The sequence below is a fragment of the Arvicola amphibius genome, chromosome 4 (assembly GCF_903992535.2).
Source record: "Arvicola amphibius chromosome 4, mArvAmp1.2, whole genome shotgun sequence".
NCBI classification, from domain to species: Eukaryota; Metazoa; Chordata; class Mammalia; order Rodentia; family Cricetidae; genus Arvicola; species Arvicola amphibius.
Genome location: NC_052050.1, coordinates 65,697,881 through 65,725,201, shown reverse-complemented (window position 1 = coordinate 65,725,201; position 27,321 = coordinate 65,697,881). Strand labels below are relative to the sequence as shown.

General features: G+C 48.9%; 2 protein-coding genes across 3 annotated transcripts in view; one reads left to right on the top strand and one right to left on the bottom strand.

The window, feature by feature from the left end:
* Slc36a1 (solute carrier family 36 member 1) overlaps window positions 1-12,760 on the top strand; it is a 33,592-nt gene extending 20,832 nt beyond the window's left edge. Inside the window, exons 7-11 of one of the 2 annotated variants that reach the window (XM_038327758.1) lie at window positions 638-820; window positions 2,536-2,634; window positions 3,549-3,715; window positions 5,685-5,854; window positions 9,257-12,760. In XM_038327758.1, the coding sequence (XP_038183686.1) occupies window positions 638-820; window positions 2,536-2,634; window positions 3,549-3,715; window positions 5,685-5,854; window positions 9,257-9,528 (891 nt within the window). In that variant the 3' untranslated portion in view covers window positions 9,529-12,760. Of the gene's footprint in view, window positions 1-637; window positions 857-2,535; window positions 2,635-3,548; window positions 3,716-5,684; window positions 5,855-9,256 lie in introns of both variants that reach the window. The other variant, XM_038327757.1, reaches the window with a different exon arrangement.
* A 7,923-nt stretch (window positions 12,761-20,683) lies between these two features.
* Fat2 (FAT atypical cadherin 2) overlaps window positions 20,684-27,321 on the bottom strand; it is a 62,143-nt gene continuing 55,505 nt past the window's right edge. The window contains exons 20-23 of the mRNA XM_038328763.1: window positions 25,690-26,131; window positions 25,264-25,417; window positions 22,214-22,671; window positions 20,684-21,216 (exon numbers count right to left, since the gene is read on the bottom strand). Coding sequence (XP_038184691.1) covers window positions 20,684-21,216; window positions 22,214-22,671; window positions 25,264-25,417; window positions 25,690-26,131 — 1,587 coding nt within the window. The remainder of the gene's footprint in view (window positions 21,217-22,213; window positions 22,672-25,263; window positions 25,418-25,689; window positions 26,132-27,321) is intronic.

Sequence of the window (27,321 nt, the reverse complement as noted above, 5' to 3'; positions counted from 1 at the left end):
GGCCCATGGATCCCCACCAAGTGCATCTTCAGGGTCCTGACAGGAGATTTAAGGTTCAAATAGAAGGAAGGAGATAGGAATAATTAACTAGCCCTGGTCAAGGTGCCACTGGCCCATCATTGTCTATGCTCCAATCTCTCTTGCAAGGTGGTTTGACAAGTTGTCTTGTTGGCACAGTGTGGAATCCCTTCCATTTTCCAGGAGACCAGTTCCCCATCTGGCTGGCACCAGGTCCTCCTGTTCTCAGTGGGGGATTCCGGGGGGGAATTCCAGCTGTCTAAGGTTCCAGAGTCCAGATAGCCAGAACAAGGACTCAAGTGTTTCTTTAGCGTGTTCCCTTTCATTTCAGGCGTGCTAGTTACAGCTGGATCAGGGCCTGCAGGCTTTCCTCTCTGTTTCCTGAGCACCCGCAGGAATGCTTAGGATCAGAATGTGAAGAACTCAACATTAACTTTCTGTCTGTCTCCCACATCCTTCTGTCTTTTGTGAGACATGATCAATCCAGACTTAGCTGGTTTGCAACAATGAAGACTCCCAGAGAGGTTCCTCAGTCATAGGTCCCTACATAAAGACCCTCTCCAGCTGGATACCTACTGGCTCTGCCACCAAGGACTTTCCTCTTTTCTTCTCATTCCAGGTGATAGAGGCGGCCAACGGGACCACCACCAACTGCCACAACAATGAGACTGTGGTCCTGACGCCCACCATGGACTCTCGACTCTATATGCTCGTCTTCCTGCCCTTCCTGGTGCTGCTGACTTTCATTAGGAACCTGCGCATCCTGTCCATCTTCTCCCTGCTGGCCAATGTCAGCATGCTGGTCAGTCTGGTCACAATCTACCAGTTCATCGTCCAGGTACAGTCCTAGGCCCTTCCCCTGATAGGGAAATCAAATGGAGTGGTCATACACTGCTTACATGTGGCGTATGTAGACTGGATGTTGCGCAGTTTCCTGGGGAGGTGGGAGCCGATGTTTATGCCAGTGACAGACCAAAGAAATTATCCCACCTTGGTCTTTCGATCTATGTATTTTATGACATTTTTTCTTGAGCTTTTATTTTATTGGTGTTGTTGTAGAGTTGAGCTCGTGTTTATAATTAGCAAGCTCCTCTGTATAGGGAACTTTCTCTGCTTCCTTAGTTGGCATCGCCAGCATCAGTCACTCAACTGATGGAGAGATGGCTGTCCTTCCCACCTGTCTCAGTCACACAGCACCCGTAGCTGGGAACCGTGGAACTCCCTACTTGCAGCTCCATCTGGTGACCCTGGTAGCTGTCTGTCACTAGCCCATGGGTAGCGCTGGTTTCCAGGCTCTTTTCATCTGCAACTCAGGAATAATTACTAGGTGATCTTGTCTCACCTTAGAGCAGAGATATCTATTTGTCTGTATCCTGCTTACTAAAATGCTTCTCTTTTTTTAGAGTTGAAATTTAAAAATTAAAATTATACATTTATGTGTGGGTTTATGTACGTGAGTACAGGTGCCGTAGAGGCCACAAGAGGCCGTCAGGTCTTCCTGGTGTCACATAATAGTAGTAAGACATTCAATTTGGTGCTGGGAATTGAACTTGGGTCTTCTGCAAGAGTAGTATGTGCTCTTAATGATGGAGCCACCCTCACCCTCAGCTTTGACTTTTATGTTTTTTTAAAAAATCATTTTGCTGCCTTTTCTCAGCATTCCTCAACATTCTTCTCTTGTGCTTCTTGATAGTTTGAAGTGCTCAGCCTAACTGATGAAAAAAATAAAATAAAATAAAGTGGGGGAGGAAGAGACTAATCTAGAAATCATGTCTTCTGGGTTTATCTCTGTGGATGTTTGCAGAGTTACATCACGATTATTATATAACTGTGTGGTAGTAGTTGATTTGTCTTTTAGACCAGGTAGCCCAGGCTGGCCTCAAACTCACTATAAATCATAGGTTGACCTTGAACTCTGGATCCTCCTGCCTCAGCCTCCTAAGAACTGGGATTACAGATGTAAATCACAACACCTGACTATAATGAATTAATAATGTTTCCTCAATATTATTTCATAGTCAGTTTTTCATATTCTTCTTTACTATCTCACGTACACAGTCCAAGCTGATTTTGAACTCCTGATCTTCCTGCCTCAGTCTCCTGAAGTGCTGGGTTTACAAGCATGCACTCCAAAGTTAATCCGCCTTAACTTTCACTTGTTATATAGTGCGTAATAGTCTGTGATGTGTTGGGCATGTGGCTAATGGATCTCTTCTCTTTGGAGTATTTAAGATGGTTTTCCATTTCTTTGCTAGGTAGCTTTGACTCTTGGGTTTTTCTTTGATATCAGATGTCTGGGGAGGGATCACGGAGTGAGGGTGAGCTTTATGCAGTGTCTGCATGCGGGCAGTTACGCTATACTGGGCAGATCTTTATCTTCCCAGTCTGAGAGAGAGAAAGCTTGACTGTTTGTTAGCCTCTTCCTTCTTTTAGAAATCTTGGGATTTAGGAGTGCTCTGACTTTCGATTCAAAGCCCCAATCTCTGAGTAGCCCTTGGCTTTGTTCATCTTTTCCAGAATATCCCAGACCCCGGCCACCTCCCCTTGGTGGCTCCATGGAAGACCTACCCTCTGTTCTTCGGCACAGCAATTTTTGCTTTTGAAGGCATCGGCGTGGTAAGAGGGGCACCATGGTGTGGGCTTGAGTGCTCGCTAGCACCCCAGTCTCCCCACTGTCTGTTTTAGTGCTTAGGAACCCCCATTGGAAATCGTCTCTTGGGCTGAATGTGGTGGCACATGCCCTTTGTCACAGCACTCGGGAAGTTTGGGTCATCACTGGCTACATAGCTAATTTGAGGCCAGGCTACCCCTACCCCCACAAAAAGCAAGGAAGGGAAGCTCATGCTTAGGAAAATTGGCTGGAGGCAGCAAGCTCAGGACAAGAGTCAGAGTCTTGCTGGGGGCCATGCTGCTGTGAGGCGAAGGGCACCCCCAGCCTCTGACGTCTCACCTCTCCTCAATCCTCGTTAGACAGTGGGTTCCGAAGCCCTTTGTGTGCCTGAGAGTGTAGCTGCTGATTAACTGACTTCACTATGCACTAAAGGAGAGCATACTTGGGGGGTCTGGCAATAAAGATTCTATTTTCTTTCAAGATGTTCTCTGTGTGTGTGTGTGTGTTTTCATGTGCATGTGTTCACCTGTGCATGTGTGTGTGTGTGTGTTTGTGCACACATGCACACGTGTGTGTTTGGAGGTCAGAAGTCAACATCAAGTGTTTCCCTCTTGCATGTCCATTTTGGGACCTAACCTCTGTCACTGAACTTAGGATTTCCTGCTTTGCCTAGACTGTTGTCAGGTCAGCGAGCTCCACTGGTCAGCCTGTCCTCCTCCCCAACCCTACCTCTGCCAGGTGCTGGGGTCACAGATTCCTGCCACCACACCTGGCTTTTCTGTGGGTTCTGGGCATCTGAACTCAGGTTCTCATGCATGTACAGCTAAGCTCCCCAGGCCCCTGATGCTGCTAGTTTTGTGGTGTGCCCACTTTTCTTTCTCACGTGCTTTCTTTCCCCTTACGACTTTTTTTTTTGTAGGTGCTACCCCTTGAGAACAAAATGAAGGACTCACAGAAGTTTCCGTTTATCCTGTATTTCGGGATGGCCATCGTCACTGCACTCTATATCAGCCTGGGGAGCCTGGGGTACCTGCAGTTTGGAGCTAGTATTAAGGGCAGCATCACACTCAACCTGCCCAACTGCTGGTATGTGGTGGGGAGGGGATTGGAAGCTTCTAGAAGGTGACGGGTCAGAATGTTGCATTTCCTCGTCACTGGGCTACCCTGACCTTGTGATTCCTGCATCAGCTTGTACCGAATTCATGCGTGAATCATCTGTCTGGTGAGGCTTTCTCCTGGGAAATAATCGATCCCCAAAGAACTGAGTATCCAATCTATACTTAGTCATTCCAGACACCTGTGGAGGAGGGCAGGCCTGTTTGGGCAGTCACAGACTGCTGTGTCGGTGGGCTGCTGGCTCTTGGGAGTCCTTTCTCGAGTGTCTTTCTTAGGCGGACATGCTATAGGGGAATGCTGAGACCTGCAGAAGCATCTGGATGTCCCAGAGCGTGAGCTAAGCCGTCTCTGGTTGGAAGGTGAAAACCCCATTGTAGGGAGCAGCTGTTCTGCTCACACTGAGAAACACCCAGGGACGGAGAGCAGCCTTTCCTTCCATACAGCCGATTTGATGGCTCTCTGAGTGGAGAGACTGGGTGAGGACAAATAGAGGAAACTGCTGACTCAGTAGGGCCGGTGCGTAGCCCAGCGTCCTAGGCAGCAGGCACCTGAGGGTCCCCCCAGCTGTCTTCGCCCCACTCAGCTACCCTCAACTCACCCCGTGCTTCTGTAAGGTGCATTTACGTGGATATGCCTGCAGGGGACGCTCCTGACTCCGGATTTATCAGCTCTCTGGAGGGCTCAGGGTCTTAACTCAGGGCACTGCTGGATGACTGTTTTTCCCCCCTCAAAGAGTTTGTATTGCTTACACTTAGCAAGTGAGACTTTTTAACCTACCCCGGTCTTTTCCAGGGTGTCCTCACTGCTTTAGGAGCCTCATCTAGGCGTTTAATTCGACTACAGCAATGACCTGTTCGCATTACACACATAAGCCATTTAAATCAAGCCCAGAGCGGCCAGTGGCTCTCGCTGCTCTATGCACAGGTCTTGATGAAGGTGGGTTTCTGCTGAAGACAGAGTGGCCCTTCCTGTGTGTACTGAGTCGGGTTCAAAAGCACTGTGCTCTGGGGTACTAAGTTGGAGTACCTCATGGTATGTCAGTGGCTCCGTGGGGGAGTTTCTGAGGTCTGTGGTCAAAGGCATCTCTGTTGGGATGGGGAGGGGCCTATGCTCCTTTCTGCCTCCCCTCCCCCACCATGAGCTGATTCTAAGATGCCCTGAATTGCATGGGAAGGGCAAAAGTGGCTTGTTGGAGTCCAGTAGTTATTTTTGAAAGGTATTTGCTCGTGTGCACAGGGCAAAGATTCCAGATATGCAGAAGGTGTAAAAAGAATGTTTTACTACACCATGGGCTCAGTCTCTGCATTCACAGTGTGTCACTCAGAGGTGTGTAAGTGTGTGTTGTATGTGTAGGTTTTCTTTCCTTTCTTTCTTTTTTCTTCGTCTATCTATCTTCTATCTATCTATCTATCTATCTATCTATCTATCTATCTATCTATCTATCTATCTATCTATCTATCTATCTCTCTTTTTGAAAGTTCTCATGCAGCCCAGACTTGTCATGTAGCAGAGACTGATCTTGGACTCTTAATCTTCCTGCTTCCTTCTCCAGAGTGCTAGGGTTATGATGTACCTGGCTTGCCTCCTCATTTTGAAGAGCTATGTGAGAGTACTGTGATTTAGTCAGTTTTCTGTGAATTAATGTTTCATTTTTGTAGTCTTTCCTTACATAAAAGCTATGGAGGACTAATTTTTAAAAATTAATTTGCATTTAATCTGTGTATGCTTGTGTGTGTGCGTGGGGAGGGGAGAGAGAGACAGACAGAGAGAGAGAGAAGAGAGAAGAAAGAAGAGAAAGTCAGGCCTAAAGCTTCTGAGTCTGAAGACCCTGTGGGTTGGTGACCTTTCCAGTTGTCTCCAGGGTGCAGGGTGGCTTTGGCCTCTGTCCAGGGCTGTCAGAGTGCGCCATCAGGCTCCTGAGAGCACCCACTCTCTGCAGGTTGTACCAGTCTGTGAAGCTGCTGTACTCCATAGGCATCTTCTTCACATACGCTCTCCAGTTCTACGTCGCGGCTGAGATCGTCATCCCAGTCATTGTGTCCCGAGTGCCTGAGCATTGCAAGACGATGGTGGACCTTTGTGTGCGCACCGCAATGGTCTGCATAACATGTGAGTGGAAGAGAGTACTTCTGCATTTATCTAAAGCAGTTGTTCTCAGCCTGTGGGCTGTGCCCCCCACAGGGGTCACCTACTGGATATCCTGCATGTCAGATGCTTACATTATGATTCACAACAGAAGCAAAATTACAGTTAGGAAGTAGCAACAAAATAATTTTATGGTTGCAGTCACCACAACATGAGTAACTGTATTAAAGGGTCACAGCATTAGGAAGGTTGAGAACCACCTACTTAAAGCCGGGAGGACATCTGAATGGTTCCCATTGAGAGCCTGGCACACAGCCACGCTACTGAAGTTGACGCATGAAGAATTGGTTCTCAGCGATCCCTAGAGATTTCAGAAGTAAGGACGGTAGTTTATAGATGAGGTCTAAAGTACAATAGAGAACAAAGACACACTGCTGTTGTCCCAACTGAAATGGGTAGCAATCTAAAAGCCTCTTCAGAGGGCTGGGGATGTAGCTCAGTTTGTAGCATGATTAGCAAGCATACATGAAGCCCTGGGGTTCCATCACGAGCACTACTGATGTGTGGTACACACCTGCAAGTCCAGCACTGAGGAGGTAGAGGCAGGAGGATTAGAGGTTTGAGGTCAACCTGGGATATAAAGAGACCCTATTTCAATAGATGATAGACAGACAGACAGAAGATCAAGGGTTTGAATTCAGCCTGGGATATATGAGACTCTGTTTCAATAGATGATAGATAGATAGATTGATAGATTGATAGATAGATAGATAGATAGATAGATAGATAAATGGCAGACAGCTAGGTAGATAGATGATGGATAAATGTGTAGATGGCTGGGTGGCTGGATAGGTAGATGAATGGATGGGTAGATAGATAGATAACTGGATAAAAGGATGGATAGATGGATGGATGATGAATTGACAGATAGATGGATAACTGCTTCAACCACATCCACTAGGATGTCTAGGCAGGAGGGTCAAGAGCTCAGGGCTAGCCTGGGATACGCAAAACCTGTCTCTCTCTGTCAATCAATAGCTAGCCACTTTACCTTGTCTGCAATGAAGACTCATTAGTTTGATTGAAGGTCTGTGTTTGTTGTTTTAAATAGCTGTCCATCCTGAGCTGGGGAAATGACCCAATATTTTTTTATATATGTTCATCTTTAAACATCTGTCGATTAACCTGGTTGTTTACCTCTTTTTTTTTTTTTTAATTTCCCCTTTACCCTATCCTGAGCCAAGTGGTATAAGTTAAACATTAAAATCAGAATATAACCTATGTTATGTTGTTGAAAGCAAGGTCAATTTTTAAAACTTAACTTTTCCTCATTGCTTCTGTGAGCTAAAATGGGGAATTCATAACCAACTGGCCCCTAATTTCCGGTTTGAATTTTCAGGAGATTTGCAGTTTTCCAAATTAAGCTTTTGTGTTAGTTTTATTGTTTTGGGTCATACATCTCATTACTTATTATATCAAGACTTTGCCTGAAATGTCCTTAAATTACTTAATCCTAGCCTCTACTTTTGGAATAAAGACAGACCTATATGATTTTTCTTCTCCCTCCTCAGGCTCACCCATATATATATATATATATATATATATATATATATATATATATATATATATATAGTGTGTGTGTGTGTGTGTGTGTGTGTGTACTACACACACACAAATATATATGTTTGTAAACTGAACCGAAGGTAAATTGGTTTTATGCACACATGATGGTAGAACCCATGTAGAGGGCAGAGGACAGCTTGTGTTAAATGACATAAAACCTCTGACCTTACCGACCCCACCACATTTGACCCACCATCGTTTTCCTGCAAGGACAGTGGGTAGAAGACCAGCCTTCTTGACATCTATGTAGAAAGAACTCTCTAGAACTAAGGAGGTGACCTTGATCCTCTAACTTAACCTTGGGCAGCTCTCCTGAGGATTTCTTGCAGATTGAGTCTGGTCATCGTGGATCCCCCAGCTTTTTGGAGCATGCCTAACCCTGAGAACTCTGGCTTCTCCTGCTCTTTGGCAGACTCCAGCCTGTCTCCTGGAAACAGCCCTGGAGACAGATAAACTAAGGAGCAACCAACCACACAGACTGCACTGTGATCTCCCCTCTGCAGCAGCTCCTGGTGCCCACTCTGTGTGTCCTCCATGGTTTAGCTCAAGTGTTGAGAAGACTGCTTCCGGGTGCACAGTGGCTTGTCTCATCAGCTCTGAGGGCCTGCTTCTAGGGGTTTTGCAAGTCAGGGTATGGAACACTCAAATAACTTGTCTTCCCAATGCAGATCCTCCAGAAAAAAATAGGTTTGTCTCTGTAAAATGTTCTGAAGCCTTGGGCTTACTTCCCGACAGGCTTATTCCTACCCCATCCTGCAGGAACTGGCAATCCCTGGCTCCAGACCTCATCCTGTCCTTAGATTCACTCCGTTTTTCTGCTTTGTTTTTCTGGCTCTGTCTGGGCCTCACTGTCCTTTGTACTGAAGGGCACTCACAGGGACGGGCTATGTTTGATCTTTGAGAGCATATTCTGCACTCCCATCCCCTGTGATCTGTTCAGGTTCTTTGTCCTATGAAAGGAGGCAGCCCCTTCATCTTTGCCAGCTTCCATAGCTTTTCCCGGCTTCCCTGGAGACTTTGAAGTAATTGTGGGAGGCAGAAGAGAGGCCTCTCGGGGTAGCACCAACTCAAATGTACTTGTGTGGGTTCATTTTGTTCTTTCTTCTCTGTTTATTCAATTCTTGTGGTAAAGTTGATTGGTGAGTCACTTTGCATCTTGATATGGCTATTTTCGGTTATATCCGCGTACTTTATGAGCAGCCTTTTTTTTTTTAATTGTTGTCTCTAATGTTTTCTTTATTTTTCCTTCCCTTCATCAACTTATATATCCAAGAAAAATAGGGAGATTTCAGCCCAGTCTCTTATTGTTTCAATTTTATGTGTTTGGATGTTTTACCACATATGTGACTGGTGCCTGGGCATCACATCTCCTAGAACTGGAGTTATAAACACCATGTGGGATCCATCAATGTAAGGAAGTGAGTGGTCCCTCAGGAAGGCCCACCCACTATTCTCTACCCCCGCCCTCTCCTTTGGGAGAGACTCAATAGAAGACCAGCTTGGAGAATGGCACACAACTGCAATCCCAGCGTTTGGAGGCTGAGGCAGGTAGATCTCCAGTTCAGTGGCAACCTAGAATACATACTAAGGCAATCGTGACGTAGTAACTCATGATGGTGCTGTCATAAGCCAGTAGAGCATAGTAATTCTACATCTCTGGTCACACATTACCCAGAGATTGGACTAGATAGCATCCTGATCTCCTTTGAACCCTGTGTTCCAAATGTGGACCCAGGCTGAATTTTCTGGCCAGTGAGCATAGTCCCAGACATTCCTCACCAAAGATGTCCCCTCTCTCTGCAGGTGTTCTGGCCATCCTCATCCCACGCCTGGACCTGGTCATCTCCCTGGTGGGCTCTGTAAGCAGCAGCGCCCTGGCCCTCATCATCCCGCCCCTGCTGGAGGTGACCACCTACTATGGGGAGGGCATGAGCCCCCTGACCATCACCAAGGATGTCCTCATTAGCATCCTGGGCTTAGTGGGCTTCGTGGTGGGGACCTACGAGTCTCTGTGTGAGCTGATCCAGCCAAGCCATGGCGAGATCTCCACCAATTCCACCAGTGCCTTCCTATAAGGATCTGGGTGTGTTCCCTGCACCTGCCAAGCCCCCACTCTTGTGTGTCTCCCAGTAATGTCCCCACAGCCTCAGGTATGGTTCAGCCTCTGGAGAAAGGCAAGGTTGCTGCCTGGGTACTCCTCCACCTAGCATTGGACCCTGGGGTACCTTGAAGTTTGGGGGGGAGGGGAGGAGCAGACATTCCACTTGTGATGGTGCAGTCCCTGCTTTCCTCTTCACACCTCCTCCCTCAGCCCGGCCTCCCCACCTGACCTGCCACACCTAAATTCCCCGTAGCACAGCTCACTTTATTTTACAAGGTAATGTCCTGCTCCTGGCATTTCCTCCTTTCCAGGGCCAGGTCTAGATTAAATAAGTGGGGCCTCTGATGTTTCACAAAGCCAGGCCTCTTTCTCATCGGGCTCCCAAAAGCTGTGTACCTCACTCTCCCAGCTGAGTCCTGAGAGGCTTATGAACCCCCAAACCCTCAGACCATACCACCGTAGCTCTCACTTCCTCTGTGTAGGTCACAATACTGCCCTCTTCATTCCTTTAGCTTTTAAAGATAATGAGATGCTGCCCAGATTGGAGGTATTTATAATTTATTTAAGCTTACATTTGGGGATCTGACTTCAGACCCGGCATCATGGTGGATTACTTCTTCAGCAGCTTGTACTTGGCTTCTCCTGCCACAAAGAATCCTTCACCCTCTTGGCTATGTGGCCTAGGGGCCATTCTTTTTGTTTGTTTGTTTTTGTTTTGTTTTTTGTTTTTGTTTTTTTTGAGACAGGTTCTCATGGCACCAAAGTTGGCTTTGAACTTGCTGTCTCAAGGATAACCTTGAACTCTTGGTCCTCCTACCCCTGCCTCAAGTATTGAGATTACTAGCATGAGCTGCCCCGCCCAGCCGGCTCAGAGACCTTAAGTGTGAGCATGCACCGCCTCTAGGAGATTCATGCATACTTGGACTTCCGTTTATGAGACTGAATCCATATGGGCATTTGGAAGTACTTGTGGTGTGTTGGCTGAGACGGGTGTGGGTTCTGACTTTTTCTTTGTGACACTACGCACAAGGGTCATTGTTTACAGTTTCCTGGGGAGAGAGCAGAAGCCCCATCTTGTCCCAAGCTGCCTCTGTATCCTAGGCTTCCAAGGAACCACTAAACACTATCTGTGGCCTGTATCGTCCCCCATCACACCTCCTGTAGAGTCAAATGGCTTTTAGGTCTGTCACCTCAGGGTGGGACAGGATTTGCCTTGAACCTCAGTTTAGAGAAAGGAGCAAGAATCGAACAGGGTCTTGCTTTTGTGTTTGACAGAAGCTAGAAGGGCTGTGTGGCCCGACCTTGCAGCCAAGTCTTTTCCTGCTGTTCTGTCCAGAGCCTGCTGTGTGACTTCCAGGTCAAAGGATGGGAAGGGTGGTCTCTGACTTACAGCAGCATCTGGTCCAAGCAGTGATGCTAAGAGCAAGCATTGCTGTCTCGCTGGCCCTTAGCCCTTAGGAAAGCAGTGCCTTTTACACCATTCTTTCTGCTCACTAGCATCTCCACAGGTGCTTATGTGGCTAGGTGCCAGCCCGGTTTCACAGACGCCTTGCTTTCTGAAGTCTCAGGCTGGAAAATGACCAAAGTAGGTTCAGACGCTGGCCAGGCTCTCTCCTAGAGGTCAACTGAGCCTGGCTTCCTGGATGGAGGGACAGTGTATTCAGAATTGTTAGAGGCACCCCTATCCAGATGGTTTTAGAAGTCAAGACCCAAAGCCCATGCCCAGCAGTCATTTCAGGGCCCCTGGCCTGAGACCGTGTGGAATGCCTTCTTTAGCACTAGGCTAAGGGCCGCTTCCCTGGTGTGACCTCTTGCTGTGCTCCTGAGGCACTGCTGGTTTGGTGGCTGGACTCTTTCAGGAAGATCAGGGCCTTTCTGGATGACACCAGACAGCTGCTAAGCATATAGTTCCAGGGGGAAGAGGAGGCAGTCCTCGGCTGCACACAGCCCACGGATTCCCAGGAGCCCTGAGTCAGGCCCTCCTGGCCTCTCCTCCTGTCACTGGGGAGACAGATGCCCCCTGGTGAGGAAACACTCAGATAAATGGAAGATTGAGGGAACAACAGGCAAGGCCAGATGCCCCAAGGGCGGACAGGCTGCCTGATCCTATCAGCCTGGTCCTTGCCTGTACCCACAGTTCAGAGACCCATTATCCCAGACTTGAATGTGAGCACTGGCTGGGAAGAGTGTGATCCAGCCTGTGCAGCTCACTCTGCCCCAACTATAGTGGCATCATTTGTAATGTGCTGATGTCTGGGGGTCGGGAGAGGTATGGGTTAGCTTAGCCCCGCCCACCTCACCTCTCTAGCCACACCTATGGGCAGGTGCTCACCGTCTGCCTTTCACCCATGGAAGTCATGGCTTAAGAGTGGTCAGTGGTCTGAAGGCAGATCCCAGGGCCTGTTCTTAGGCTCGCTCATCCTTAGATTTCTTCCCTTCTCCTGATCTTTCCAGGAAGTACAGCTCATGTTTACAGCACTCTCTGTCCTGTATGCACATGGAGGGCAGGGCTTTGCTTTCCCTACTGGTCAGCCCCAGCCACCGCTCCCACTGGGACACTGAGGCTTGCAGAGACCTGATATGGGAACCAGACAGGATGGTGGGACCTGGCAATCAGGAGGGTGGCGCCAAGTGGACTTTAGAATTTCATTTTCTAAAGTGCATTACAAATCAGATACCATTAGGGGCAAGCGAGCCGTCTGGCTGTCTTGGAAACTGTGGTCAATATTGAAGGCACTTTAGTCCTGCTGGTGGCGCCGGCTTCCACCTGGTCGGTTCCTTCCCTTTCTGTGTATCCTGAGTCATTTCCTGGCCAGGGACATTAAACCCTGCTCATAGGCAGTTATCAGAAAGAAAAAAAAAATGGAACATGAGACTGGAAGGTGGCTGGTGTTCGCCCCGTGCTTTGGTTTAAATCAAGGTGATATTGAAGAAGCTATTTTCTTTCTTTTTTTAAATGAATAGTAAAATCCCATGTCTGTATTGTAACTGTCAGTGAATGTACGAATCAAGGACTGAGAGTGCTGCCATGCAGGGTGCGATAGCCAGACAGTACCATGTGTCATGTACCACCCTGGATGTGATTTCAGTAGGGTAAGCACACACATGTGGCTCATGTCAGAACGTCTAGGTCTCAGTTGGGTTGAACACATGGATCTTGTGTTAAATTTCCACTTCAATAAATGAATTTATTTTTTATTTTTTGAGAGGTTTCAATTTGTGTCTTTGTTTTCACACTCCAAAAAATAAATCACTTGGGATAGGACCATCAGTTGGAGGGATAGGGGATCTGAGAAAGGGTTTGGAAATTTTTTTTTTCTGTTAAACAATCCTGCCTCCCTAAACCAACTTAGCATTCCCCTGGAATCCTGGGTAGGAATTTCCAATGCCTTCTGCATATGCCGGTTTAGGTGTCAACTGGTTTTGGGAGCGCATAAGAGCCTAGGTCTTTGCAAATGTTAGCATCTACAGCAGTTGACTGAGTACAGATTGCCCTTGCTAGTGTAGGTAGCTTCATCTCGACTCTTTAACTGTGGCTTCCCTAAGGAGGAATCCTGTCTTAGGAAGGCCACAGTGTCAACTTCTGACCCTCCACAACTGACTGAGACCAGCCGGCCTTGGGAATTTTATTCCTGTCTGCCACAGCCCAGCCAGTTCTCTGAAATCTGTTTTTATGCATGCATGCTATCTATATACATGAAGAGTTTGCTTGCCCTAACTGAGGTGGCTACTAATTCACTGCTGCTTATGGGCCATCACTGATGGCACTTTTGGTCCATGGCTCTGTGTGTGCACATGGACTGAGTCAACCCCAAGGCCTCGAGACTCACACAGGCGGTACCGGCTGGTACAAGGAACTGCAACACAGTGGGCTTTGGTGCCAGAATTCAAGCGCTTCTCAAGCTACCTGCCTCTTCTCTTTGCTTACAGCCTGGCGGGGGGAGAGGGTGTTTTGAGGGTAAAGGGAGTAGCAAAAAAACAGATGAAAAGGTTTAGAAATATTTTTGGAAATATTAGTTGGAGGAAGTCAAAGCACTTTACATGATAAACATCAAGATGTCCTTTGTGTCTTGTGGCTTCCAGATCTCCAGGTCCCTCAAGCGAAGCCCGTTGCTCTGATAGAGACATACATGTGGGTGACAGTGAGCTGACCCTGGTTTTCTAGGTAGACAGCTACCCCTTTGTGGATGCGCTTGGAGACTGGGAACCTTGAATGGTGCTCTTTCCTTGACCATGGCCATTAGTCTCCTTCACCTTTCTTTAAAAAAAAATGGATTCTAATCTACATTAAGAAAAATTTGCCAGTTTTCAGTGTACAACTTGATGAATTGAGACCATCAATAAAAATGTATAACATTACCTTGGTCTTAAATGTTCACTTGTTTATTGTGTATGTGGTATATATATATATGTGTGTGTGTGTGTGTGTGTGTGTGTGTGTGTGTGTGTGTGTGTATGCGTGCATGCAAGTGTGCATGCCTGGATGTTGGGCATCCTGCTTACTCCCTAGAGACAGTCTCTCACTGAACCTGGAGCTAGGCGGGCAGCTGGACAGACCCAGGGATCCTCTTGTCTCTGCCCTGTGACGCTGCCGTTAAAAGCATGCACATGGCTACCTCAGGTTTTTACGTGGGCTCTGGGGATCTGAACTCGGATCCTCCTGCTTGTGTTCTTACCCACTGAGCCCACTCCCCAGGTCCAGCATTTTGTAACCTCCCCTCTCCCCACAACACTCTGCCCTTGACCTTGGAACAAAGGTGTGTAGCTGTGGGGACCACACAGAGTTTGCCTTTTCAGTGGTAAGGGTAGAATAGTGGGTTGGGACTTTTTTTTTTTTTAGTCAGTGACGGTCAACAGTTTTCTATACAGCATCTCATTTAATATTCAGAGCCAGTGAAATAAACTTCTGGCAATATGCCCTTTGCAAACAGAAACATTAAGAGGTTTTAAAATTTTACCCAAGATCCACATTTTCTAACTAGCCAGGTCTCTCACCTCATGTCTTTGCCCTGGAGATGGGAGACTTCCTATCTGCCCTCCCTCAGTGAATGCAGAGAAGCCTCCCTGTCTGCCCCCACAGACCTGCTGGGTACCTAGGCCACCCCCACTGTGCTCTGTTCCCATCCTGTTAGTCCTCCATGGTCTGTGAGAATGACCCTGCTGTCCACCTTCCCAGTCCCTGTGCCTTCTCATCGCTGGCTCCTGACCTAGCCGGCTGCCCTTGTCTCTGCTCAACCTGGGCCTCAACTCTTACCACCCAGACCAGCTGGCTGCTTGTCTCTGGAATCTTCCCTGGCTAGTTTGGTGGGAATTTATGGCTCCTTCCCCAGCTATGTGTTGTTATCTGATGCACCTTATAACTTACCTGTACTAGAGGAGATGTGACTCCATCAACCCTTCATGGTCTATAGGTATCTCAGCTGTAGATTCAACCAACTCAATGTAAGAAATACTAGGAAAAATTATACTTAATATTGAACATGTACAGATTTTATGGTTCCCTCGCCTCTCATCCGCATGCTCTTAGATATGAGAAACAGTCTAGAGAGGGTGTACAGTATGTAGGAAGACCTGTGTAGGTTACAGGCAAATGGCACATTGTTTTATGCAAGGGACTGAAGCTTCCAAAGTTGGTATCCTTGGTGGTCCCTAGAACCAATGCCCCGGGGATAATGAGGGTCTCTGCACTTGGCCCCTTGCCTAAATCCTAAGCTGCTAAGAGCATAAACTAGGTGATACCGCCTTCCTTCCTCATCGTATGCCCTAGGGGTGAGCTTGTCCCTGAATTGGTTTGGGGACTCAGTGTAACCTATGGTGAGTGGTGTCCTGGACAGGTAAGTTGCTTTTATTATGTCTAAAAGACATAATAACGAAAAACTAATAATAACTAAAAGTTTCATGTTCATCTCACCAGTTTCCTTGGCTGGACCTTAGAGGTTTATTGGAGAATTTGAGACAATACTAGACTTGTCTTTGCTGACCTGGGTCCCAGAGAGCACTCCTGAATCTCAGGAGGCAGCCAGGCTGTCAGTCAACACCAGATCATTGCCCCAATGTGGCAGCTTACTAACTCTCTGCGTCCTGCAGTGACAAATGACTGTTCTTTTGCCCTGAAGCAGTTATGGGCCCAAGTTTGATGGGAGGATTGGTTCTGAAGGCCAGAGAGCCCTCTGGTGGCCAGTTTGGGAAGGTGCATGAAGGAAGGGCGGGGTTTGGGTCTTTGGGTTCGGAGGTGGCGAGAGTGCTACTCTGGACTTTGGAGTAAGGTCCAAGGTTTCAGTGTTTCCCAAACACAGTTCTTTTTATCCGAATAGGAATTCTGCTTGTGTTAGAAGAAAGTAACTGGTGGCCTGGACGTAGCTTACCTGATGGACTGCTGACCTGACATTTGGTCCCCAGGACTGTGTGAGCCCGGTGTGCTGGTAAAAGTAGGATGACCGGAAGTTCAAGGTCATCTTCAGCTACATAGCACGTTCAAGGCCAGCCTAGGCTGCGTGAGGCCTTGTCTAAAAAAACACTTTAAAAAAAGAAAAACAAAAATAATAACTCTGGGTGTCCTTCTGTGACAGTTGCTATGAACTCGCTACCATTGCTATTTACAATGGTCAACCTTCACTGTCAGCCTGGCTATATTTAGAATTACTCAGGAGACACACCTCTGGGCATGTCTTGGGAATTTCCAAAGTGGTTTAACTGAGGAGGACAAACCCACCCTGGAGATGTCTTTGAATTGACTCCAGATCCCATCGGGTTGCCAATATTAGCCATCACGGGAACCAGTGTGATGTTATTGGCTGCCTTTGTTTACTGAAAAACTAAGAAGCCCAGTAGGACTTTGGTAAAGAAGCAAAGGGAGTCTCAGGTGCAGAGATGATTTTTTTCCACAAGTGGTACTGAAGGTTGGGTGCCTACATCTAGAGAGCTGAGTGAGATTCAGGCCCATAAGTAAGGCATAAAGCTATAAGGATATCATAAAATCATAGATGATATCATACAAAAATACAAAGCATCTTTGATATGACACTGACTTTGTTTTAAGAATCACCCAGGAGACATACTGGGCATGCATTTGAGGGGGTTTCCACAGAGGTTTCACTGAGCGGGAGACCCTCCCTGGCTGTGGATGGCACCATCCCGTAGGGTGGAGTCTCGGACTGGGGATAGAATGGGGAGTAGAAAAGCCAGCAGTACAGCAGCATTCTACTCTCTCTGCCCTCCGATCCACCCAGATGTGTGCATCTGGGTGGTTAGGCACAGCACCAAAAGTGCCACGCATGAGGGAAAGAACTGCTAAGTTAGACTGCCTTAAAATTAAAACGTGTCATGTTTTGTCACGTGTGCTCTAATTCCAGTATTTGAAAGGCTGAGGCAGGAGGATCAAAGTTTGAGGCCAGTCTGGGATACATAGGTAAGTTCAAGACCAGCTGTGCTAAATGGTGGGCCTGTCTCAGAGAGAGAGAGAGAGAGAGAGAGAGAGAGAGAGAGAGAGAGAGAGAGAGAGAGAGGGGAGAGACAGAGACAGACAGAGACAGACAGAGAGACAGAGAGGCAGAGACACAGGGAGACAGAGACACAGGGAGAGAGAGTAAGGGAGAAATTTTCTATGAAAGACACTCAAGTTGTCATGTGCATATTGAGAGGGGGAAGGCACAGGCTTGGAGGAAATATCTAAAAAAAAAACAAACAAAAAAAAAAAAACCCTTCCCGGGCAAAGAACTGCTTATCCAAAATAGGTAATGGACTCTTAAAATTCAACAATAAGATAATACACAACCTTACTTTTAAAACTGGGCCAATGGCCGGGTGGTTGTGGCCCATATTTTTAATCCCAGCACTCAGGAGGCAGAGGCAGGAGGTCTCTGTGAGTTTGAGGCCAACCTGATCTATAGAATGAGTTCCAGGACTTTCAGAGAAATCCAGTCTCCAAAAAACAAACAAACAAACAAAAAAAAAAAAACCCTGGGTCAATGACCTGAATAGCCAACTCACTAAAGGAGATTTGAAGGTGGCAAAAAAATAAATAAACACAATGACTCTCTACATCATGTGCCGTCAAGAAAATACAGATTTGGACAAATACTGAGACAGCATTGCATGCTTAGGAGAATGGCCCAGACTGAAGGCAGGACAGCCATGCTGTTTGGCCGTAAGGATGTGGCGGACAGGAATGCTCCCTCATTGCTAGTAGAAATGCAAACAGAACAGATGCTTTGGTAGCGTCTTATAAAACTGAACCTACTCTTTACCATCTCACTTACAAACCAACTACACTCTGACATTTTCCCGAAGGAACCAAAAACCTGATGACAGAAACACCAGCTCATGAGGTTTTTGCGGCTAAAACGTGGAAGCAACTGAGATGTTCTCCAGTAGGCAAGTGGATAAACAAACTGCCGTATCCGAATCATAGCACAGATATCAAAAGGAGATATGCTATCTAGCCACATAGAGAAGTGGTGGGAACGTAAATGCATGCTACCCAGTGCTACACAGCAAAATGCTATGATCTGAAATGGCCCCTTGAGGTGTGGTTCTGACTCTGGCCTTCTGAAAAGGGCAGAACTGTGGAGACAGGCTGCCAGGGGCTAGGAGATGGGGTGACTGGCAGAATTCTTAGATCAGCTAAGTTGCTCCACACGATACCATCGTGGTGGGTGTCCCGTTACCCCACCAGGAGTGAGCCTACTCTGTGCTGTGCACTTTGGCTAGCGGCATGCCTACGTTGGTCATCCATGTCAAAACTTGGATGATACTTCCTGTTTTCCACGCAACTGTGCTGCGAAAGGCCTCCTGAGGTCCTCTTTGACAAGAACTGGGGATGCCTAGCATTCATGCAGGCCTGGCTTCTATCCCAGGACTGCATAAACTGGGCATAATGACCTACAGTCAGTACTTAGGAAATGGAAGCAGGAGGATGGGAAGTTTGAGGCCGTCCTTGGCTGCAAACTGAACTGGGCTGCTTGTAGCCTGGGCAACCTGGGGACAAAAAGGACATTCTCAAAGCATGTCTTTAAAACGAGAGTCAAGTGAAGCTGCTCAGGAATACATTAGTGTGCAGTGGAGCCGGGCGAGAAGCCTACCTGCCTGACTCTAGAGACCCCATCTGCTTGGATGCCTCACACCAGCAATCTCTGGGCTTTCTAGTCTCAGGTTATGACAGCTCCCAAGAGAAGTACCATAAAGCAGTGGGGCAGTAGTTATTGGCTCCCCAAGACTGTGATAGTGGGGCTCCTACTGTGACCATCCCATGTGGTGCTGCGAACCGAACTTGAGCCTTGGGCTTTTGGCATGCCTACTGCTTACAGCTTATGCCCCAGAACCTTAGTTTTCTCTTCTTTAAATGCGCCTGGAGTGGGTAAAATAGCTCAGCTGGTAGGGGCGCTCGCCACCAAGCCTGACAACCTGAGTTCAACTCCTGGGAGCTGCAAGATGGAAAGAGATAATGAACTCCCACGAGTTGCCCTCTGACCTCCAAACACACATGCAAATAGATTATAAATAATAATAATGGGGATCTTTTTTTTTTAATTGAACAACTTGAGAAGGGGTGTTGGAATCAGAGGCACTTCTCCAAAATAGTGTCCTGGGCCCTACTCAGACCCCTGACTGTATGTCTGGCTAAGCTCAAGAGTCAAGTTTAGCAGGTTTCAGGTAAAGAGCCCTTCCAGCTCTTAAATTCTTTATGAACCTGGACTTGGACCTGACCCTGACCCTGACCCAGCCTGATGCAATTCTAAGTGACACAGAATATAACAGTAAAAAAGATATTTATTGTTAAAAAAAATCAAATGGCCAACAAAGCCACTCGTGCAATCAATCACTCACACCCACAGACACACGGGGCACACTCGTGCATCCTCCCCACACAGCTGTCTTCGTGGACAGCCCCGTGGGTAAGAGTCTCTGCGACTCTTCCTTTTGACTTCCGACTTGAAAACCACACACGTGAAAAGGCAGTGGACCAGAGAGGGACTGGCAGAGGACGGAGTTGCTCAGGCCACCGCAGGCCTCCCTGGCTTCCGGTCTCTGCTACTCCGAGCTACATAACTTTCTACACCTGTGCACATACACACTTTCCATGGGTACACACGTGTGTAGACATGTGCCCACCCTGACCCTCCATGCGTAGGCTTGAGTCAGTGTGGGTAACACTTGATTGGCAGACATCTGTGAGGAAGAAGAGGGAGGGGGCAGGGCGTCTGGCCTGGATCTGTTGCCTGGCTCTCCACCTTCACCTGGCCCTGAATAAGTTGAGTTCCTTGTGTCCAGACAAGAACCCCTTTGGGAAAACACATCCAGACAGCAAGGCTGAAAAGTGCCTAAGAGTTTTTCAAATGAACTTCTTCCTTCTTGCTTTTGGCCAAAAGTGCCTGGGAAACTTGGGACAATTAACTCGGCATTACACAAGATCTAAATTCTTCAAGGCAGAAGGTTCTGGGCAAGATCCCACTAGCAGAGGTGGGACAAGTCCTTCTAAAGCTTCAGCAACAAGACTTCCGGGAGTTGGAGGTCTAAGTGACTCATCTCCCAAGGACACTATTGCTCCCAGTGCCCAGGATGGTGCTGACTTGAGACACTTGGAATAGACGGCCCAAATGTACACACCAAGCAGATACTCAGGTGATGGAGTACCTGCCGGAAGGCTGCTCACCCTTGAGCTCCTTCAGAGGTCACCGCACGGATCTCAGAAGACCCTGGGTCTTCCCTCCACAGCAGATGCATGCATGGTTGCCTATTGGGCACAAACCTGGCTCCCGCACTATGGGCCTGAGAGCAGCTCCGAGAATGTGGCCCAAATATACTGAGCCAGTGGTTGGCGCTCTTTCTTGTTGGGGCTGAGAGGCCATCCATCTGAGGGATTGCCCTCCTAGGTCTCACCCCAGCGTGCACCTGTCTGGGCATCCCGTCTTCCCTGGGGACCCACCGCTCTTCTTACAGCTCTACCCTCAGCTTCCCTCCATCCTCCAGGACAAGCTGCGGATCCGAAGAGCACATTTGAAGAGATGGCCATCTGGACTGGGGATGTGGTGGCTTCCTTCTCTCTCCCAGTCACACCCAACTTACTCCCATGAGACTAGAAGACAGTGCAGGGCCTGGGACTCCCCGTGCCTTCCTCTGAGAGCCGGAAGCTAGAACATGACTTCCTCACAGCTCCCATAGTCACTCTCTACCATGTCTGAGCCCTCATAATTGGGGGGTGCACGAGGTTGGCTCCGACCTGTCGCAGGTCCACCGTTCACCTCACAGTCAGCATAGGAGGGCCCGGCTCTGCTGAGGCGCATGCTCACTCCCTTATAGCCCCCCTCGGCCAGGCAGGGCCCACCCCCTCCTTGGCGGAACTGGGAGTGGTAGTAGCTGATGGCTGTGTACTCGTTGAGACAGGGGGCGAGCAGGTGTTCACGGGGACTTGGGGGTCGTGGAGGCATCAGGTCCTCCAGGTTCTGGTTGCTATAACGGGGTGGGAGGGGTGCCCGCTTGTTTTCCAGTTCCAGCGGAAAAGGGAAGCCACCATAGAGACCCGTGGGATCTGGCATCACTGCAGGGCTGACATGGCGGTGAGGAGAGGGTGGCAGAGGACCCTGCATTGCTTCGGGGTGCGGGTATTCCCAATGCTCCTTCCGGGAGTAAGTTGGGGGCCAGACTGCAGCTCCGCCTGGGTATACTGAAAGAGAACAGTAAGACTTGGTGAGCCTGTGTTTCCATGGTAGTTATTCCAGCAAGCTGGACAGAGGCTATCAATGACTTGACATTTGGTGGGGATTGCCCAGGGAGCTAGTGGACTCGTGACCGATCTGTGCATGTTGTTTGTGGAAGCTTGGATGGATCTACAATGCAGTGAGAGCAAGTGGAAGCCCCGAGGTTAGACTCAAAGCCAGCCCACCTTACAGATAATCTCTGCTAACCTGTGCCAGGGAGAAGGGAGGGTTAGAGAGAACCGCGGACAGTTCTAAGCCATCCACACTGAGGCCGGACGGCTGCAACTCTTCCCAAGACTGGCTGGGGAGTTTCATTTCTGAACTGAAGGAAACAGATGCACAGTGTGGACTCGGTGACGGCACCGTGTCTGTCCCAGGGGTGGTGGAATGGAGGGAGGCTTGGAAGGAGTCCCCACCTCTGCCACCGAGAGACTCATTTCATTTATGACCTCAGTGACATATACTATCACCGGACCTGTTGTAACTGCCGGGGAGCACAGCAGATGAATAGAGAGTGCTTCACAAATCTACCTCCTTCTCAGCCAAAGACGAGAGGGGCTTTGGTTCCCCACTCTTGGCCAGCCAAGTCTCACTTCCAGATTGGACGGCCAGGACCTTTCCCATTTCCAGCACAGCACAAAGGTGCAGACGTCCCCCCTTCATCCCCAAGTCTACCCAAGACCATTCAAGTCTATGTTTCGTGATATGAACACCAGTCCCATGGTGTGCTTGGGAATTAAGAGAAGTTGGTCATGGAACAGGCATGATGAGCCACAAACTCTGGGTCAAGAGATTTGGCATCTGTACACTGTGACCTAGAATGCATCCCTTCATATCCCATACCCAGGAATTGGTTTGACCAGTGGCTGTTCCATTGGATGCCAATGTGTATACCAACAGAATGTTTTGGGGCTCCCACCTTTCCATCCATCCCTGAGCTACAGGGCTTCTGGTTATACTGACCCAGTTCCTCGCCTGACCAGGTTCTCTTGATGATGGGCTCAGGGCCAGGGTGTGAGGAGACAGCGGCTGGTGGGAGCCTGGGAGGCACGCTGCACACCATCGGCCGCTGTTTAGAGCTAGTTCCGAAGGTGACAAGTTCACTGGGAACTGAGGTCTTGCTGGGCTCTTGTTGGTTCAAGTTGTGGCAGGAGCTGGTGCTCAGGGGGTCGAGCTCAATGGCAGGTGAAGCTTGGGTGTCGACGCCAATGCTCCTGGCAAGGAGGTCTGGGTCCTCCATGGCCACCGGCTTGTGAGACTTGCAGCGACGGCAGTAGAGGAGAAGCCCCACGGTGGCGATGATGACGAGAGGTAAGGCTACAATGATGATCAGAAACTCCTGCTGTCCCCAGTCCCCTCTCTTAATCTCAGGAGTAATGAGGCAGTGTCCTCCGGAGCAACCCCGCGCTTCCATCTCGCACCTGCAGAGATGGAGAAGTACTTAGCAGACATTTGAAGGTCCCTCTTTAGAGAGCTATTTCTCTAATGTAGGACTATTTTGTCTGCATGTATGCTTGTGTGTCGTGTGTGTGCCTGATGCCTTCTGGGGCCTGAAGAGGGCATAAGATCCTGCAGATTGCTTGTGAGCCACCACGTGGGTGCTGAGAATCATTTATTGGAAGACCAATAAATGCTCTTAACCACTGAGCTATTTTTCCAGCTCCCTAAAGGTCCTTCTTCAAAAGTACTATGGGATAGGGCCCTCACTCCCAATCACGTGACTTCCTACCAAAAGTCAAAGGGAATTGTCGAACACGCCAACACATTGATATCAGAACCAGCCCTACTAGTGAGTCTGTGTGTGCCTGTGTGTGCAGCCTGGGGCTGGGTACATAGCTCAGTGAGTAAGGGCACTTATTGTTCAAGTATGAGGAACTGGGTTTGAATCACCGACACCCACATACAAAGCTGACTGTGTTGGCCCCAGACTGTGAGGGGCAGAGACAGGCCGATAGCTGAGACTTATTGCTGCCTCCCCACCTCCATCCAGTGAGACCGTCTCTTGAGAATAAGGTAGAGAGTGATGAAAGAGTAGAACACTAGGCATCCTCATCTGGACCATTTTGTGCTTCTGGGTGCACGTATCCCTAGATACACAAAACTGTGTACGAGTGTGTGTGTGTTGGGGGGTACCTGTGCCAGCATGGTCCTGCACTGCTTAGCTGCTTTACCTGCTACATCCGCTTGGAGAAAGTGTTAATTGTCAAACTGACAGAATCTCGAATCGTCCCTGAGACAGATGACTATGTGGGCATAGCTGTGTGGAATTACTCAGTGAATTGCATTCACTGAGGTGGGAAGACATGCCCATTGTGGGTGGCACCATTCCCTGGCTAGGATGTTGGGCTGTACCAATGGAGAAAGGGATCTGAGCAGCAGCGTGCATGCATCTCTCTCTGCTTCCTGACTCTGGAAGTCATGTGACCAGCTGCTTCAAGCTCCTGCCCCCTCGGCTTCCTCACCATGACAGACCGTACCTGTGAACTGTGGGCCTGAATAAGCCCTTTCTCCCTTAAGTTGCTTTAGTCAGAGTATTTTATCAGCAACAGGAAAAGAAGCTAAGACACTGTGAGGCCTCCCAGGCTATCTTCAGCTTGGCATTGCCTGGCATAAGGCCGTTAGAGAATGTCTATTGCAAGTTTCCACTTTGGAGGATCTGGGGGGAAAGTCCCTACCCCACCCCAGCGGAGTCCCAAATTCACCACAAGCAGTTTGTTCTGAAGTGTGATGTTGCATTCCCCCCCAAGTTCCTCTTCTAAAACACAAATGTCACTTTCCTGGCTTGCTCCCACCCACCCTCCAATGACCCTGATGAGTGACTTTCTTACATCCAAGCAGGCAGCTATCGGAGCAAGAATAATGGCTGCTGAGAAGAACTTGAGGCATTGTCACATTGCGTGTTTGATCTTGGGTAAGCCCTTTCCCTCTCTGGGTCTCAGTTGGGTCTCAGTTTCCCCCATCTACAAAATGGTGGCAGGGCTATGTCATTGAGGGTTTTTGTTTATTTCCGTTGTTTGTTTTTAAGACAGGGTATGTTGTAATCCACGTTCCCAAGCTGGGGTATTCCAACACTAGATACTGTAATTGTTGTTCTGTCTCTTTAAGTAACAAGTCACGCCCACTTCCTCCGCCAGCCGCTGAGGCAGGCAGGTCTTCCTTCCTGCTTGCAGCCTTAATCTCTCTCTCTCTTTTCCATCCCCACTTCTCCCCTTCTCCCCTTCTGTCTCTCCCCTCTCTCTTCTCTCTCTTTCTCTCTCTGCTCTTCTCCCCTTCTCCCTTCCCCCTCCATAACCCCCTGAATAAATATTCCACCTCACTCTGCATGGCGTGTCTATCCATGTCTCTGTCTCTTGCCTGTCCATCATGTGTCTCCCTGTTGGGGACCAGCCACCGCTGGGGACTTGCAGCCATCTCTGCCTGGGAGTGGCTGCTCTCAGGGCCCACTGCCTGCCACTTGGGAACCTACAGCATTTCTGCTGCCTGCTGCCGCCGGGGATCCTGAAGAATCTTTAATTTTTTCATTACAGATACTGCTTCAAATGCTTTGCTTCTAGGTTTCCAGAACGTGCCTCCTTTGCCAGCACCCTCATGACCTAGCCTAGTCGGCGGCAGGGTGCAGAGTTGGGCAGGGTGGGAGTCTGAGACATAGCTGTTCCTAGGCCCAGGAGAACCAGTTTCCCCAAGTGTGTCTGAGACACATGGTAGAAAGCAAATGCAGCCATTTCTTTGCAGATGTCAGCCAGGGTTGACATGCCCTAAGACCTGGTGGGATGTGTGGCTTCCTGGCCCCTTATTTGTAGGTCTGGTTCAGAAGGTTGGGGATTGGCTTTGGGAAATGGCCTTTTCCACGAGCATTCCTTCCCGCAGTGTCCTGACGCTGGGAAGTCACAGGAGGAAGGGCCAGAGGCCTGGCTTCTGGACTCACGTTGACCTCTCTAGAGGTCAGAAAGCAAAGATCATCACTCCCTAATGCTCCAGTCAGGAGCCAGAGCACACAGCCTCTCTGGGCTTACCTGTCACCTGTGTAAGGGTGAGGACAGTTACAGGAAGTGCCTTCTGGGGAGGAGACACATGTGCCACCTTCCTGGCAGGGCACAGAAGTGCAGTTCTCCCTTCCATGTTCGCAATTCCTGCCAGAGAACGGAGGGGGGCATCTGCACAGGTAGCCTGGGGGAGAGAGGAAGGTGAGTGAGCGACCAGCTACTGAGCGGGGGGGGGGGGGGGGGGGGATGGGGGGGAGGGCCGGGGGGGGGCACGGACACTTGTGCCTCCAGGCTGCAGTTCAAGAACCTTTCGTCTGCTAGGTGCCTGTGGCTGGCCCAAGATCACCCTGGGCTGTGGTGAGAGACCCTACCCTGTCGACGCTACAGTGAGAAACAAGGGCTACATCACAATCAGGGGTCTTTGGAATAAACCTGGGGGTCACCATCTGTCTTTACCTGATCCAAGGGCAGGGGAGCAGCTACCGCCGTTGAGGCATGGGTTCTGGCTGCAGGCAGTGCCGGGCCAGCAGCATTGGGTGAGGGCCTGTCTCTCCAGCCAGCCCACCGTCTTCTTTCCGTGGCCATGTGGCTCTAACCTCTCACCATTGACCACAACAGCATCCAGGCAGCCTTCAAAGCCCAAGGAAACATTCGAGGAAGGATTTGAGGGGACAAGGCCACCCAGTAGTAATTGTCTTTCTGTCCTCAGACTCTGACATTCCTCTGGGATGACAAGGGAGATGTTGTCTGTGGTGTCAACCAACAGATGAACGGAAGCGTCCCTCTCCTCTAACAGCATGGAGTGCCACTGTCCATTATTCACAGGATGCTGGGAGGAAAGGTTTCCATAGAAACCACCAGGACAGCCGTATTCCAGCTGGAGGAAGCCATTGGCCAGCTGCAAAGAGAGCACAGGCAGCCGTCAGCAAAACAAGAATTCTGTAATTCTGCTGATCGGCCTTCAGTTGCCAGAGTGTGACTGTTGTTTTCTCTCTCATCCCTTCTTGCTATGTAGCCAAGGAGGACCTTGAACTCCTGACCCTCGCGCCTCTACCTCCTAATTTGCTGGCATTACAGTTGTTCGCCACCATATCTCATTTACACTGTGCTGGGGGTTGAATCTTAAGTCTTCCTGCATGCCAGACACGTGGTCTACCAATTGAGAGCCACGTCCCTATTTTCAAGCATTTCCAAATGCTTCTGACATTGCCTCTAAAGAATCCAAACACCCTCAGAATCCCATCCCAGTCCTCACTATATTCCCTGGGATAATCAAGATCCCATTTGACAGCTGAGAAACCTGAGGCCCAAAGAAACCTTACTGATGGGACTCTGTGGTTTTGATCATTCGAGCAATTGTGCAAGGATCAGCTAGCCTAGCCTGGGTGTTGAGCTCCAGACTTGTGAGAGACTGAAATGACCAAGGTGGATGGTACCCAAGGTTGCCCTGTGGCCTCTGGACATATGCTTGCACACACATAAATCCTCAAAGTTAAAATGACGGAGAACCTCTGGCTTAGAACATTCTTGTTTGCTTTACTCTCAACAGGTAGACATGGTTATAGAACATTGGGCCAGACTGGTGTATACAGAGAGACCCTGCTTCCAAACAGAGAAAGAACAGCTGGGCTATGTAGCTTAGTGAGGGTGTGCTTGACCTGCAAGCCTCCGATTCAAAGTTCAGTCCCCTGTGTTGATGTTGTATTAGAAAATAAAAATCTAGGTGTGCTTAAGATCAAATATTTTACTGTTTATTATGGGCAAGTCAGTTCCCTTAGAAAAATTTGAACATAGTTGGAGAAAATTGATGTCTTTCGATGTCCTCGCCCACTGCCCAGCTTTCTCTGGCTTGCCTCTGGCTTCTCTCCAGCATCCGATCAACCTGTCATGACTGAACACGTCTCTCCTCAGACACAGCGCTCACAGCTGATAGCCTCGTTTCCTGCCGAAGGCACCAGAGGTGCTGGCAGGCTCTCTGACATCACAACTGACCTCTTCAGCTAAAGCCGGTCCCTCTAATGATCCATGTCCCCGTCACCTCCTCCAACACTAGGTTCTCTGGCCTCCCTTCTCTCCTGCATCTGCATC